Source organism: Myotis brandtii, unplaced genomic scaffold (assembly GCF_000412655.1).
Source record: "Myotis brandtii unplaced genomic scaffold, ASM41265v1 scaffold344, whole genome shotgun sequence".
In the NCBI taxonomy this organism is placed as follows: Eukaryota; Metazoa; Chordata; class Mammalia; order Chiroptera; family Vespertilionidae; genus Myotis; species Myotis brandtii.
Window position 1 is genome coordinate 6897486 of NW_005363247.1, and position 17500 is coordinate 6914985.

Here is a 17500-nt window from a genome sequence, read left to right on the forward strand (position 1 = left end):
CTCCCTCCCTCCCTCACTTTAAGGAACAGAAACCAAAATATAGCTGAAAATTTGAACTGTATATTTTCACCTTCATAGATGTAATAATAATAGATAATAAAAGATTAGGAAAAAATGAAAACATTTAATTAGTACCTTCTTCATGAGAGTGAGACTAAATAAAAAAAAGGCCACTAACATATAAGGACGGCATTTTGGTTAAAGGCAGAGTTTACCTGTGGAGTGCATCTGCTGCTTCCTTTTTCAGCTGTAGATGTTCATTTAAATAACTCAACATTGTGAGAGCTGGAGCATAGTTTGGAATTCTTTCTGGAAATCCAAAAATATCTGCTCTTTACATGTACATAATGGTTGTGTTTATAAGATATTAGTTTTATTTTCAATTCTTTAATATTTTAAACAACAGATTATCTCTTGAAATCTTTGGCATTGTTAAGAATAGCAGTCTGATTATCTTGACTATAAAATACCAGTAATCATTTTATAATTCTTCCACATTTTTCAATAACATTTATAGTTACTACAAATTATAATTCTTCCTAATTATTCAGTAACATTTACAGTTACTACATACTTTAAATGTTTTAAAGTTTAAACATTTTTATTCCTAATGGTAAAATAACTTGAAAATGTACCTCATGTTAAAACTATGCATTTGATTTATAAGGAAAATTCAGTTCTTTAGCTAATCACGTAAACCTTCCTAGGATTAATTTTTCTTGGGGGTTGTGTTCCAATTTCTATGTATGTTTTTTTAAATAACTCAGTATCGTACACTAGAAACAGAGAATGACTTTGGTATTGCCAATGCAGCATTTTGAAATTTTCATGTCAAAAGAGATCATGCATCTGATGATGTACAAAGAAAACATCTAATCTAATTAAAAGCTGTATTGGGAAGCAAGCCTTCAAATCCCTCTTGTTTAACAAAATATAGTGTAATCATATCATAGCTTATGTGATGGTTATATTCTAACATCAAAGCATAAGGTATAATCATTGTTGGGGAGCACACAAGACTTGTTAGAAAGTTTGTAAGGAGGACATTCTGAGAAAAGGGAAGTGTGTGGAAGGCCTCCTGCCCTGTTTATGAGAATTCTGACTTAGGGGAGACTTAGAGGAGTGTCGAAGGCAGCACCCCTAATTATTCCTGACCTTTCCAAACAAGTCTGTGCACGTGCGAACCCCCGGATACTGACAGGAATCCTTATGCTTAATCCCTGGATGCCCTTACCTAGAGGACAATGTAAACACTTGTACCCCCAAGATTGCTCAGTATCTAAAGATAAAAATTGCAATAAAAAGCTAATGAGGCAGGCAATTGAGGCTGCCTGTTCCCTTTGGCCAGGCCATCCCTTAGCCCTCTCTTTCACAGTGAAACTGTGTCAGAGTGATCTGTTCATCCACTGTTCAGGGGCTGCTGGTCAGCCCTGGCAAGGTGGTGCCCCGTGTGAGGACCAAGACACACAACAAGATGAGCGGAATCCTCGAAAACGAAAAGGAGGGAAACGAAATTAACTGCGCAATAAGTCATTGGAGCCCGCTTGGGATTTCCAAGTTCGAGGGAATTGTTTTTCAGCTAAGGTGGACAGCAACTGTCCACCGAGCAACAGATCTCTTTATTACTTAAAAAGTTATTAAAAGCAAATGGTGCCTATAATTTATAATCCTTGGTTCCCTGATGATGGAACATTAGCTGTTGATCTCTGGGAACAAGTAGGCAAGAATTTAAAGAGAAATCAGGCTCAGAGAAAATGAGTGCCTTTGTCATCTTTAACTATGTAGGCTCTTGACCACTTCATACTGAGGCTCAAAAGCCTACAGAGCGCCAGTACCACCCCCTCCTCCTGAAGTAGAACCTGTAAAGCCTGTAATACTGAAGGTCCCCGATCCTCCGCCTCCAGTGTGGGAAGGCTCATCAACTAGAGAAAATGGGGCTAACAGTCCATTTACAAAAGGACTCCTTAATGTTTTGTCTGAAAATTACCATATGATGCCTTGGAACTGGCAGATTTAGCCAAAACAACTCTGGACGCCAGTCAACATTTGCTATGGAGAGCAGAATATGATGAGATCTGTGAACAACAGCCTGTTTGTGGGTGTTTACTGGTGACCCCACCTGGGAGCCCTCTGGGCCGCATCTGGCTGTAAATCCCAGGCAATGTAAAACATCTTCTGAAATATCCATGAAAAGAACTCTGATTTATTAAGTCTTGTCTGTGTGTTATGTGTGCCTGTAAATATTGTATATGAGTGTCTGTTGATTGTTGTTTTATGTGTCTTTGTTGTTTGGTTTAATTTGTTTAAAGATGAAGCATATTTCACTTTGCTAGAGGCCCTAGCTATGTGTGGCAGGCTGAACACATGGCAGGGAATGCAGGAACTTCCCAGCAGCTGCCAAGAATTTTTAATCTTGGGGACCCTTCTTGCTCTCCTTCTCAAGTCATCAGCCACTGGAAACTTTTAGCTAGTGGAAGTTCTTGTCTGTCTGTAATGTAACTTGGTTACTGATGTTCTTTGCTTGCTTCTTATCTTTGGGGCACTTAGTTTGAAGATTCTAAGGCTAATGTCCCAGTCTATCTTTTTATGAGTACTCATTCATTTACTGTGGAGTTTTTCTGTTTCTGTTTTTAAGATCTCTTCTTATTCATGTTGTTAGTCTACTCAGAAAGAAAAAATATGGGAAATAACATCTTCTAAACCCCACAAGTCTTTTTCCTAGAAGAATCAGACTTGTAGAAGTGCCCTCCAGCAGGCTGCAGAAATAGCAATGGGGGGCCCAATTCCCATTTTTGTAAAAAAAAAAAAAAAATAGTACTTTAACATTAAAGCCACTGAAAACCAGTGAGTTATCCCTGTATAAAAGTTGCCAAGAAAATGCCTCGGGTAACAATAATTGGCTTTAAAATCTCAAAGTTGTTAAAGCAAAATAAATATAACTAAAATGAAGGGTATATGATAAAGCTTTTTCAGTGGTAATTATATTTGCCTAAACATAGTTTACCAAAGTGTTTGGTAACTTAAAACTCTGGAATTTGCTGGATTAAATAGTAAAAATTATTAAATATCTAGGTATTTTTAAGTAACAGGCTACTGAAATATTAATCTTTGCCTTGTATGAAAAATCTAGAGGTTGGATTTGAATCTGTTAATGAATGTCTTGTATTTTATTTGAAATATCTCTTAAAATGTGAATGTGTTGCTAATCTGAGGAATGTTAAATTACTTACATGTCACCTAAAAATTAAGGTTTCTAAGGGTTAAGAATTCTAACTACTTAGAAAGAAATTATGACTTTGGTGTAATAAAGCATGAGGCATGGAGATGCATTTTGAAGAAAAATGAAAGTGGATTCTAGAGCTGGTTATTTCTGAAAGTTGTAAGGTTTCTGAAGAAAGATTTGTGAAAGTTGTAGAAAGTTTGTGAAAGTCGTAGAATTTTATGAAGAGAAATGTTGAAAGGAAATTGTATAAATGACACAGGCCAGTAAACCAGGACAGGTAGAATGGGGAAACTGAGATGGTTAAATACCAATTTGGAGCCATCTAGTACATCCTATCTTCCCTAAGCCAAGGACACTTACGAGTAAATGATTTGCCCTAACTGGTTTGGCTCAGTGGATAGAGTGTCAGCCTGCAGACTGAAGGGTCCCAGGTTCGATTCCGGTCAAGGGCATGTACCTTGGTTGCAGGCACATCCCCAGTAGGGGGTGTGCAGGAGGCAGCTGATTGATGTTTCTAACTCTCTATCCCTCTCCCTTCCTCTCTGTGAAAAATCAATAAAATACATTTTAAAAAAAAGAGAGAGTAAATTATTTGCACTTTGTCTCCCTAACCAGAGGGTATAAACAGATGGTAAATAGCTTATATCAATGTACTCAGGGAGACTGATAGCAGAAATCCAATTAGTGTCATTTGCTGACCACATCCAAGGACAAATGGAGTTAGAAAATAAACCTTATTTTGGTTAATCTTTTTCTAGTCTGTTAAAAGGGAAAAGATCTTTCCAGTTTTTCTACCCAGGAAGCAAAAGTTCTATAAATTATTAAAATGGTTATATATCATTTTAATCAGGTATTTTTTACAAAAAAAGCCATCTTTTAATCATGGGAACTGAAGTTTGCTGGTCTATGTTTGTGTCTAATACACTTTGATATATGATCTTTCAGCAAAATACTACTAAATTTGACAATCCTTCCAGGGTTTGAATTTTAAGAAACTTTTTCTTGACCTAGAATTGGCTTTAGATCATCCCAATAGGCCCTGGAATGCTTCAAGTGTTTGTTTTCTTTCTCATGAAGGAAAATTTTCTGCTTAGGGTACATAGGAAGCTTTGTCAAATAATAATAACCATATTATGCTTTTATTTATAGCTCTAACTGTTATTCTGGAATATTGTGTTTTGCAGAAAGGACAAGATTCCATGTCATTTTCAAGTATTGCTGATTCTTAAACTTTTTGTTTTTCAGATATAAGGAAGCATTTTTAGAGCAATTTGGTAAATTATATATTTCTCTCCCTACCTGTCCCACCAGTATTTGGCAATTCTTAATAAGTGGCAATACATTTCTTTGCATGAATTTAATAAGACCTGTTTCCAATTGTAGCTATATTAACCAAGATAAACTGATAATGGGCTTGCTTATAGCAGCCTTGGCTTCACCGCCTTTTGCAGAACTTGGTCCATCCAGCATTCTACGGGAATCCCTTACAATCCACACGGTAGGTCACTGTTGAATGTGCCATGCTACCCTGAAGCGTATGCTAGTAAAACAAAAAAGGGGGAATATGGGACTCAAGGACCCTGCTATAATACTATCTAAAGCACTCTTTACCCCTAATTTTTTGAATCTGAATGATCATTTTCAATCCTCAATACCCCACCTCAGAAACCACAAGTCTTGTGGCGAGATATGGACACTAGTAACTGGATGGGACCAAATGAATTGACATGGGGGAGAGGATGTCTGTTGTTTCTACACCCACAGGGCCACTGTAAATTCCAGCTCGCTGGATTAAACCCATGATTATCATGGCATGGCACGGACCAATCCTCTTTCAGAAATGAAGAATCTGGGCCTGTGGACTCCGCAGCCCCAAACGATGTGCTTTTCCCGGACCCAGATGGCCCCCGGAATAACCTAGGGAATGATGAACAAGCTGACAGCAGAGGCTGAGCAATTATTGGAGCATACTCACACTCCACACATTCCAGGTAACTAACCATTGCTCTTTTTATTTTTATTTTAATAGTCTTTAAAATCAGAACTGGAGCAGTAAACATGCTTCATGGACCCTGACATTCTTAAGCAGAAAGTTCACCACCTCCCTCTGTCATCTACAAAGAAGCAAAATAAAAAAGGGGGAGATGTTGGGGAGCACACAAGACTTGGTTGGAAAGTTTGTAAGGAGGGCATTCTGATAAAAAGGAAGTGTGTGGAAGGCCACCTGCCCTGTTTATCAGAATTCTGACTTAAGGGGGACTTAGCGGAGTGTCAAAGGCAGCGCCCCTAATTATTCCTGACCTTTCCAAACAAGTCTGTGTACATACAGACCTCCAGGTGCTTACTGGAATACTTATGCTTAATCCCTGGATGCCCTTGCCTAGTGGACAATGTAAACAAGATTACTCATCCTGCTGATTGTATCTATAATAATAAAAGCATAATATGCTAATTAGACTGGACATCCTTCTGGACGACCTTCCGGATGAAGCCGGGGCTTCGAGGGAAGCCCGGGTCCTGGGTGCCAGAGGGAAGCCGGTGCCGGCAGCAGGGGAAGGCTTACTCTTGCATGAATTTTGTGCATCGGGCCTCTAGTCTAAAGATGAAAACTGCAATAAAAGGCTAACGAGGCAGGCAATTGAGGCTGCCTAGTCCCTTTGGCCACACCGTCCCTTAGCTCTCTCTTTCACAGTGAAACTGTGTCGGAGCAATTTGTTCATCTGTTGTTCAGGGGCTGCTGGTCAGCCCTAGCAAATCATATCATACTTTATGTGATGGTTAGATTCTAACATCAAAGCATAAGGCGAAAATCACAGTCAAGTTATTCTTGAAAAATACTCAAGTTACCACACAAGGAGAGGGGCACCAAAATGGAGTCAAACTGAGTAAAAGGAGACCGTGCCTACCATCCACTCGTCCTGAAGCACCTAGCAGGACAGATGAAGACACTGTGCTCTCCCTCTTTTCTCTCCTAATTTATTCATTTTTGGCTAAGCACATGTAGTTGAATTTGTTAAATAATTTTTTATCACTATGACTCCACTATCGAGTTAAAAATGTAACTGTGTAAAACTGTCAGGAAATGATTTGTTTGTTGCTCTAGGAATCTGAATTTCGCAGAAAACTCGAGATTTACCCTTTATGAAAATCCTTCATAAATGTTACCCATTCTGTAAGGAGACCTATCAATGAAATTTCTGATCATACACTTTCAGAGGCTCTAGGTATTCATTAGAGTCATTCATTTTGGCATACTAATAACATGTGGATGCCCCAAAGTGCTGACTTTAAAATAACTGCATTCTCCTCAAGTGCCCCAGGCTCAATGCAGAAAGAGTATTATTACCCTTCAATATCTATGATGAGGCATTTTCTCTTCAGCTTTTCACAATTTATTTGATTCTTTATATTATTCAACTGCCAATATTCCTGCTTAAATGCCTTGTTTATTTATTCTAATTTTGTCAAAATATTTTTTAAAATAATAGCAAAACTAACATTTCTTGAGCATGTAAAGTATGCCAGTTACTCTGCACATTTTGTAGGGTTTACAGGTAGGAAAACTAAAATTAAATTTGGTAACATGCCTAGGGTTTTATTATGGCTACTAAATGATAGAGGGGAGATTAAAATTCAATAGTAGTTTTATTAAGGAAAGGAAATTATTATCATAGATGGTTAATAAAACTTCACCATTCTATCCTTTTTCTAAACATATTTTTCCAGTATCTTAAAGAAAAATCAGGTATTAAAGTGTGAGGTTAAAGGCACTGGGTTTGAAACTTAAGGCACATTATCTCATTTAATTCTCATATCTCTACAGCCTAGGTGCTGTTATCTCTACTTTCCAAGGTTAAAAGAAGTTAAGGGAAGTAAAATACATGGCCTAAGACTGTAGCAAAAGTAAATGGCAGAGCTAGAATAGAAGCAACTTGGGCCCTTTAGGCTCCAAAATGTTTCCACTGCAACATGGAAATCACTTTTATCTTGAATCATTAGCTAACATTTCATCACTCTTCAAAGTCCTTACTAAAGTTTAAAAAGTAGATTCCTTGGCCACTGGGGGTAGAAAAGGCAAATTCATGTCTTAAGAAACACTAATATTTAATTTAGAATTAACTAATTTAAAAAATTCATTAAATTATTTCAACAGTTATTAAAATATCTTGCCATTATATAACAGGTGCCTTACCTATGTATTTACTCAAAACAACTTGTGCTGCTGGGATAGCATTCATCTGGAGGATGTTGTACCGGTACAGCTCTGTTTCTCTGTTGCTTTTATCTTGCAATGTAGTACAGACCCAGTATGCATAACCGATCGCTCCCTCAGTCTTTAAAAAAGCCGAAGTTAACAAGTGGACATAGGGTAATAAATATACCAATACAAAATGAAGAAATGAAACAATGCACTTCAATACAATAAATAGCACACCTTCGTTTTCTTTAAGTCAACTGTTAAGTGCCTTTACAGGTTCACTATGATATAACACAGCTAAGAACATATTTAAATCACTTGCTTCAACCCTAAGTAGAAGAATCAAATGGGATAAATTAAGTGCAGAAAATAGAGCTCCACCTGATGGTTTAGTTTGCTGCTTTTCAGCACCATTCTCATAGGTCAAAGTAATAATTACCAATCAAAAGAATCGTAAAACACTTTCATAAATAATCTAGAAATATTAACCAAGTTAGTCCTTATCTTATATTTATTTTTTCTAGAGTCTCAGTTTCTACTTTACATGACTACTACTGTATCTACTGAATACCAATGTCATTTCATCAGATCTTGATGTCTTTAATTAAAGATAGCTTATCTGCCTTTGAGAAAGAATGAAGAGTAGAGACAAGTGCTGTCATTAATATCTGATACCACTAAGTATCCACTTTCTCAACAAGGATAATACTTTTCTCATTAGTGAATCCTAAGAAGAATGCTCAAATTCTTACGTGCATACTGAGTTCTGTGGTGTGCCTGAAAAGATCCATGGTGTCGTAACTTCCAACTGTCTCTGCAATAAGGGCCTATAAAGAAAAAAGAGGTTCTGAATGTGTTTAAAAGGAGAAATCATCATCATCAATCATCACCATCATCATCATTATCATCAATGAAACTGGAAAAAACAAAGGTTTAAAAGCTGTGCTTAAAAGTAAAGTTAATTTCTAGTTCAGTCTTAGCTACCATATTCCCATGGCTCAGAGGACAAGAATGACTTATTGAATTGGACCTTAAGCAGACAAATGCTTTCAGAATGCCACCTGCAACCTCCTCCCTCCCTCTCACCCTTGATTGATTCATACTGGTATTTGTCTGGAATAGGATTCTTAATCACGGGGCAGCTCAGATTCACCGGGGTAGCTTTTTGAAAAGAAGGTCCTCTCCCCTAGTTTCCATAGATATGGGGTAGAGTCACAACATGTTTATTTTTAAAACCGCCTCAGGATTTTAAATAGTATACCTATGCTATTGACTTCATGAGACTATGTAATATCTTAGAATTACTTTCAAGACTATCTATCTTTTAAAGAAATCAGGGTTTTTTAGTTATCATTTATTACTAATATTATTTAAAAATTAATATTAAGTCTCACTTCTATTGTTAATATTTTAATTAAATTTACTAGTTATTTCCTGAAATAAATTATTTTTAAGAGCTAAAATATCTGAAAAATAAAAAATATACGTTTTTCTGACAACATCTAAGATGAATGAGCCTAGAGCAGTGCTACATTTGGATCAGCAGCAGCAGCATCCCTTGGAACAGTTAGAAATAAAAATTCTTTAGCCCCTTGTGTCCAATAATTTACATAGAAATTAGTTTAGTAATGCCATGGCTCCCAGATGCTACCACAGTTAACGGGAACAGGAAGTTTGCCTTGCTAACTCTGCTTCTTCACCAATTAGCTAGAATTAGACCCAAAAGTTAAAAGTACAATAAAAATGATCAAAACCCAGATTAATGATTTTCTGATATGGGTGATGCCTCTAGTATTCGCTGAACAAAAAATAAAATAAAATAAAATAAAATAAGATAAAAATCAACCACTTACTAATTTCTCAACTACACAGGATTTAGACTACCCTTTCTAATCCCCTTCTTTTTCAGGTGAGAACATTGAATCCAGCAATTTTGTTAAGGTAAAAAAAATAAAAAATTAGTCAGTGATAGACTCAGATCACTAACCAAGTATCCTGATTCCTATTTGGCAGTACAAAAATCTAAATTTGGGGGGGTTGGCAGACTCATATAAACAAGTACCAAATAAAATTATGAAAACTTTACAGAAAATGAGAAAACAATCAAAATGATATTGTAAATTTTCATTTGGGGGAGGGGTAAATGTGCATTATATAGCTCTTGGTTTATTCTTTAAGCATAATAATGTCAGAATGATGGGGTTAAAAGCCTCCCAAATCAATGCTTAATCATTACAAGCTGTATGACTTTGGGCACAATACTTAGCGTCTCTGAGCTTCAATTCCACACCTACAAAAAGTTTAACAACTACCACCAACTCAAAGGACTGATGAAAGTTCAATTGAAATAATGTGAACAAAGGGCCTGTTATTATTATGATCACTGTTATTTATATTAATAGGTTATTTATACCACTTTATATTAATAGGTTATTTATGTCAACAGAATTATTAATAACTAAATGTTATCTTACTTGTCCAATCCAGCACATTAAATAAGATGGATCAAGGGACTGAGCCGTTTTGAAAGCTTCATGAGCTTGCTAGGAAACAAAAAAACAAAAAATAATACATCAAGTCATTTTATACATTTAATATTACATTGTTTATGTTTAAAAATCATAAAATAAGAGAATAAGAAAACTGAGACTTATCAACATAAATACATGTATGAACCTAAAATTGCTTAAACACAATTAGCAACACTTAAATCAGTGTTCCACCAGAACACTCCTGGCTACATCAGATTTCTCTACAGGTTTAGGGATTCTGGTCCCAGTGACAGGGCATATAGATGTTCACCTTACATTTGGTAGAACTTTTAACAAATTACCCATATATTTCCTAGGTTTGAAGAAAGTAAGTAAGGCTGTATCTATTCCCCTCTCTTTGAGCTTAGCTGGGAGGATAAAAACTAACAACCAACAAAGTCTGAGATACATAACTGCTACTAGACAACAAGAGTGGTTGACATAATCTGTGCTAAGCAGCCAGGAAACTTTAAAGATACTGTACTTGGGCACATTAATTTGCATGTCATTTTTTTTTCCTGATACAAAAAATAACATTATATGCTACTTTATATCACTTTCTCAATAATCTATGTGTGACAGAAAACAGTCTTATTTTTCCTCCAAAAAAGTAAGCTAACAGGCAACTGCGTCATGTTATCGCAAAACCGCATCCATGGTTTATTAACTAAGATCTTGCTTTGTTTAAATTAAAAATAATGTATTTTTTCAAATAAGATACACATTAATATTTTTCTTTGTTCTATTTACAATCTTCTAAAGCAATCTCTGCTGTGACTTAATGTATTCCTAAGAATATTACTAACACTACTTTAAAACGGTGATTTTCAATATGCTGGCTAAAACAAAACAGGACAGATGTTGTCTGTGGGTTTGTAGAAACTTCTAAACATCACCTACAAACACATGCCCAATTTTCTAACTGTTTGAGTACAAATTACACTGTTCTTTATAAAGGGATTAATATCAGCTAAAACCAAATATAAATCACCCCCCAAAAATGTTAAATTTAAGCTGCTAGAGAGTACTAATCGTCTCCCTTATTTCATCACCCTACCCTCAACATCACCTACATGGGACTCCTCTTACATGTGTACAGATAAAAACAAAAAACAAAACACCCAAATAATTCATAGAATTGTTTTAATCTCTAAATGGAAAACCAAAATAATTATAAAACCATAAATTTCTTGAGTGGTATGGAAAGAAAAATAAATCCTACACATTCATTATTCAATAACATAAACCGAATGTCATTAATTATCTAGCATATTAGAGAGCATACTGGATAGATAACAAGGTGTGAAGTATTTCTCCACAAGAAGTTGTGCTATTATGAAGAGATCATGTATAGGGAATGTTCTTTACTTTTAATATGACAAAGCAGTCAGCACAGTTACCTCAATGTTTTCATTTGCAAGGTATAACACTCCCAAGTTGGTCCATGCAACAGGATTCTAAAATACATACATATGTATAAAAATTAGGTCTCTTGTCTCCATGGAAGTCTCAGGAAATTATTCACACTAAATTTCAAAGTCCTTTTTCATTGACAGACACATAGAACACTCACAATTTGCTCCGACTGGATTGATTTGATGAAACAATGCTGAGCAAGGGAATAATTTTTAATACCTGAAAAAATAGAGAATTTAATGAAACTGAACTTTATTACCTGAAATGAGCAATCTTCTAAAATTACTGAAGTGTTATTGAATTCTTACCACTATAACATGAAACCACACCAAGAGCATTCCAGTATAAGTGACTGTTACTGTTGAGTCTCACTGCCTTTTTCAGACACTGAAAAATAAAGTTAAATTATTTTTTTAACTCTTTGAATGTCAGCACATATATCAAGATAAATGTGGTTAATGCAAAAACACTAAAGTTATTTTCTTTATCAATAACATTTTTCAGAAAAGCACTTCGTTTTTTTTTTAAGTTTATGAAAAAATTCTCAAAACCATACGTGTAATGATTTCTCCAACAAGTCTTTAAGATCATTCATGTTGCTGCCAGTTTCTGCTAGATGTTGTGCTTGACGATAATAATTAATTCCAAGATCACACCACGTATTAGATGTAGACAAAAGTTTTAATGCACGCCCATAACACCTATGGAAATATAAAAGTGGATGTTATGTTTTGTTATCATGCCCTTATTCAATCTGAATGTCATTATCTGGCAATCTTTGTAAATTACCTTCCTCCTAGATGGAGGAGCTCATTTTTCTTTAATACTTGTTTTCCTTCTTTCTGGCCAAGAAGGACTCCTAAAACATTAACATTCACTTTAGATGGCGAGACAGCATGCAGACTGGTACAAGCATCCCCAACTAGCTTCCAAAGGCAAGACACATCATCTCGATGCTGCAGAGCCCTGGAGAAAAAAAAAAAGCATAATTCTTTTAAATTATTTCCAAAAAGTATAGACTATCTCCCTCATTATTACTTACAATTAAAAAAGAAAAATTATACATACAATCCTGATTAAAATCTACTTCCTTAATTAAGTGCAGTGAATGATTTACTAAATTCCTTCTAACTGAATTATACCTTATCACCTCCGTAATAGGAAGAAGGGGAGAGGGAAGAGAAGGAACTGATTGTTTTGTGTATTTTTAAAAATGTTTTTATCGATTTTTTTAGAGAGAGAGAGAGGAAGGAAAAGAGAGATAGAAACATGGATGAGAGAGAAACATTGATCGGCTCCCCAGTGGAGATCAAGCCCACAACCTGGGCATATGCCCTGACTGGAATCTAACCTGTGACCTCTTGGTGTATGACACTCAACCAGCTGAGCCACATTGGCCAGGCAAAGAATTGATTGTTTTAAGTTAAGAACCAGAAACTTTACAAAAATTTCTTTGGTACTCTTCATTATTTTTGTTAGAAGTAGCAGAAATCACATTGATAAATCAGTAAGTTTTTCAGAACCAATTTATCTTTAATATTGACTTTTTAAAAACTATGCTCTTTGTGTTTGTTTGTTTGCTTAATAACCAAGCAGTAAAGCTGTTAACTGTCATGTTTCACAGTGGATTATTGTAAACTCAAGTTTTTGCTTTCAGATCTTCAAAAAAAACACACAAAACACTAGTAAATGTATGACATACTCAATATATTTGGTAGTCCAAAGGACTTTTACTCTCTGAGACCAATTCCAAAAATCAAAACATAAAAATGTGAAAACTCATTTATTGAAGCAAGTAGACAAGCTCAAAAAGTAAACAGCAATATTAATTATGATGATAAAAGGAAGTTCTTTTTAGAAATAGAAAAATCTCAGCTATACATTTCTCTTCATTTTTCTCTTCTTGAGATCTTATAAATAAAACACAGCAATTTCATTTAAGCCAAATTTTGATAATCAGCTATCACAAACAGCTATATTACTGGCAGATGGACAAGCAGATGGAACATTTTTCATAGCCTTTTCTATTCATGGAGTCCAGCCAAAAATCATTTTCCAGTATCTTCCAAGGAAGTAGGAATAATTATTGTAGTTATCACTGAAAACCCCTACGATGACCAGGAAGAAGGACAACACTATTTCTAGTTCCTTTGCCTAAATACCTTAGCATAATTTCTAAAATTGACAGCATGAAAAAAGAAAATAGATACAAACGAAGAGAAACAATTTTAACAGTCTATACACTTATCTCCTTTTAAGTTCAATAAAAAATATCTGTGACGTGAAATAACTTCTATCACCCTTACATAAGAATTGTGTTAGTGTGAATTTTTAAATTTAGAAGTAAATATAAATTTCGGGATTATCATTTATTTTTATTTTTGTAAATCCTCACTGGAGGATATTTTTTCCATTGATTTTAGAGAGAATGGAAGGGAGGGAAGAGAGGAGAAACACTGATGTGAGAAAGCGACATCAACTGGTTGCCTCCTGCAACCACTCCAACCAGGGTGAAGAACCTGCAACCCAGGTATGTGCTCTTGAACCCTCAAAGGGACACTCTAACCACCGAGCACCCAGCCAGGTGGGGTTATCACTTTAAAAGTTTTATGTGCCACCTTATAATCGGTTGTGAGTGCTCCATGCTTCCCGGAACAAAATTTCCCAAGCTAAGAAAGGCAGTATTTTTAGCTCAAGTATCATCATTCAAAGGTTCACCATGTACTCTTAAATATAGTTCCAACAAAGTATGCCTTCTCCCTCTTTGGAAAGAGCTGTATCATGTGAGACTTCAAAGGTAGCAATAAAAATCAGTGGGAGAAAAAAGGCTAAGGTTTTCATTTCATATTTGGTTCATATTCAAAGCAAAGCAACCCTGGAGAAACCAAATCAAGAAGGAACAGAGAAGGCAAGTAGGAAATGAAAGGAAGGGACACACAGAAAGACGTTTAAGAGCAAAAAACTTCAAATGTTTGTCTAACTTGCAGACCTTTTAAAGCCATTTACCACAAATAACACTTCTACCCAGCTCAGTTCAATAAAATATCAGATTTACTCAAATTTCTCTGATTCCTTTCTTGTTAGTAGGCGCCACATTTTTCCTGCACAGGTTCTCTCCAGGAGCAATCAGATTATCCATTTTCCTTTACCTCTAGACCTACCAGTAGGCCTAAAATAGGCCCTTACCACTGAAAGAAAGCACAGTGTGCATCTGAAGCCCTATTTTCCGCTCATTCCAATTCTAGATACTCACATTTCCAGGCCTCCTGAAAGAACACTAACCCAGGGTTATCAGAGCTGCTGCTCCACTAGCAGATAGCTTCTTCCTTCCCACCTTTCCCTATGCATCCAGCATGTCACCTACTTGAGAGCAAGAAATTACACCTGTTCTCCAGCGCTAAGTTAATACAATATGTATTAGAATATGTTGTAGAATTAATTGGTTTGTCTGTTATTCTTTATGCTTGATATTCTGAATAATGAACACTATAACAAAATAAACATAGAATGTTTATTCTAAATAGAATTTATTCTAAATTTGGCTTTATTATAATATTAAGAAAATAAACACAATGAATAATAAGATTAATACTAACCAAGTAAAATATTCCAGTGCTTTTTCTATGTAGTCAACAGCTTTCCCATCAAGATAATCGACTAGAGCTGCTTTCGCCATCATGAGATGGCATTCACCCAAACCTAAAACCAGGTAAGTTTGTAGTTGTTAAAAACATGTAAAAAATACACTTAGCATATTAAAGACACTTTCCAGAAAACAAAACTGAATAGTATTTTATAAAAATTATTTTAAAGCATGGTCTTGCATATATTTAGTAAGGAATTTAAATGACAGGGCTCTACTAGAGTAAGCAGGTACTAAAAAAATAAAAACTACATATGGAACCTAAGAATTTCCTTGACTTTGGGCAAGTTACCACTTAAAACCTCAGTTTTGAAAATGGGGATATTACCTAAATGCCACTCTATCATTTTATTACTTATTAATATTGTAAAACAAAATCTTATTTTTTAAATGTTCAAAACTATATAACTATACCATAAGGATTAGACGAAATAGCAATTTCCTTAAGTGCCTAGTAAACATTTAATTAATGTCAGTTCTCCTTGAGTTTTAAAAAATTGAGAAAAAGGTTTTCAAGGCTTAAATTTCATGTCACTTAAAACATTTTCAAGGCTGTTATATAGCTACCTCTGCTTAAGTATGCCTCTCCTAATGATTCCCAACACTATTTATGATTTAAACCTCAACTGTTTCTTCAAAAAGGAAAAGGAAGTAAGAAAAGCATATGTAATGGTTTTGGTTAGTTATTATAATAAAAATTTGATTAGATATGAATGATGATGTTTTACTTTATACTACTAAAAATAATCTATGGAGAAATTGAAATTAATTTAGATAAAAAATCACGCAAATTGCCTCTAAAATTTTTTAAAAATTGAAAAAATGAGCTTCTATAATTTACAAAGTAACTAAAATCTAGTAACCTACTGAGGATATAGTGAATTACCAAAATATAATAGAAAACTCTTGTTTTAGAAATCCATTTTAGATCCAATATCAATCATATTTGTCTAAATGTTAAATCTCTTTCATATTACTATTTACTCACTGTTATAAAACAAGTCAAATCTATATAACAAGCAACACTATAAGAGGTTCATATTGTATGCTTACTGTTGACTAAACAAGTCCTTTTTTCTTTCTTCTTTTAAAATATATATTTTATTGCCCTGACCGGTTTGGCTCAGTGGATAGAGCGTTGGCCTGCGGACTCAAGGGTCCCAGGTTCGATTCCGGTCAAGGGTATGTACCTTGGTTGCAGGCACATCCCCAGTAGGAGGTGTGCAGGAGGCAGCCAATCGATGTTTCTCTCTCATCGATGTTTCTAACTCTCTATCTCTCTCCCTTCCTCTCTGTAAAAAAATCAATAAAAACATATTTAATGATGAGAGAATCACTGACTGGCTGCCTCCTGCACGTCCCACACTGGGGATCCAGCCCACAACCTGGGCATGTGCCCCCCCTTGCCCTGGAATCGAACTATGACCTCCTGGTTCATAGGTCAATGCTCAACCACTGAGCCACACTGACTGGGCACTTTTTTTTCTTTTAAATATATTTTTATTGATTTCAGAGGAGGAAGGGAGAGAGAGATGGAAACATCAATGATGAGAATCACTGATCAGCTGCCTCTTGCACGCCCCCTACTGGGGATCAAGCCCATAACCCAGGCCTGTGCCCTGAAGAAATCGAAAAGTGACCTCCTGGTTCATGGGTCGAAGCTCAACCACTGAGTCACACTGGCCGGGCAAGAAGTCCTTTTTGAAAGTTACTGAATACATTTAGGAAATTCACCCAAGGATTTTGTACTTTAGTATCCCAAAAGTCAAAGGAGCTATTAAAAAAATTACCTTTCAAAGCAGGTACATAATCTTCTTTCGTTTTAATGATCAGCTGGTATTGAGCTACAGCCTCCTTATATTTGCCTAGGATTTGCTGTATTGCTGCCACCTTAAACACACTGTATGTGGATTCTGGGTTCAGCTCACTGGCCTTTGTGAAGGATTTCAAGGCTGTTGTATAACCACCTCTGCTTAAGTATGCCTCTCCTAATGATTCCCAACAATTGAAGTCCTTTGGGTCTGCCCTTAATGCTGCCTGTAAACTAAAATTTCAAGAAACAATAAGAGAACTCAAAGTAATAGAACTACTTCCACATCTGAAAGGAAAATATAAAATAAATAATTCAACTGAATCACACATATCCATGCTTCCTTCTATTTGTAAAAGTGCTATTAAATGCAGGTATACCTGTTCCTTTTATAGCTTTGAATATTTCTTAATACTAAGAAATTTTGTTACAATTTCAAAATAAGTAAGAACAAACTAACTTTTTTTAAGAAGTGCTAATCAGAATTTCTTTTTTTGACTATCTGGAAAAATTTCATCCTATCCTACCAGAATAGCTATATATCTCAGTATGCCTCATCTCCAAACCACACCAATCCTACCAAAACAGAAATAATCACAGTTAGAAAATGCTTTAAATGTCTGATTAAATTCCATTTCCAGGAAAATTTTTAAACGCCTATATTATAGATATTAACATA

The 17500-nt window shown here is 35.3% G+C and overlaps 1 protein-coding gene across 5 annotated transcripts in view; it reads right to left on the minus strand.

The window, feature by feature from the left end:
• Positions 1-17500, minus strand: part of TTC37 (tetratricopeptide repeat domain 37) — a 73087-nt gene that overhangs the window by 31013 nt on the left and 24574 nt on the right. For all 5 annotated transcript variants that reach the window (XM_005871515.2, XM_005871516.2, XM_014543981.1 and 2 more), the window contains 11 exons: positions 16802-17055; positions 14965-15067; positions 12158-12334; positions 11925-12069; positions 11677-11755; positions 11526-11587; positions 11353-11409; positions 9896-9964; positions 8174-8248; positions 7416-7557; positions 216-309 (listed from right to left, as the gene is read on the minus strand). In XM_005871515.2, coding sequence (XP_005871577.1) covers positions 216-309; positions 7416-7557; positions 8174-8248; positions 9896-9964; positions 11353-11409; positions 11526-11587; positions 11677-11755; positions 11925-12069; positions 12158-12334; positions 14965-15067; positions 16802-17055 — 1257 coding nt within the window. The remainder of the gene's footprint in view (positions 1-215; positions 310-7415; positions 7558-8173; positions 8249-9895; positions 9965-11352; positions 11410-11525; positions 11588-11676; positions 11756-11924; positions 12070-12157; positions 12335-14964; positions 15068-16801; positions 17056-17500) is intronic.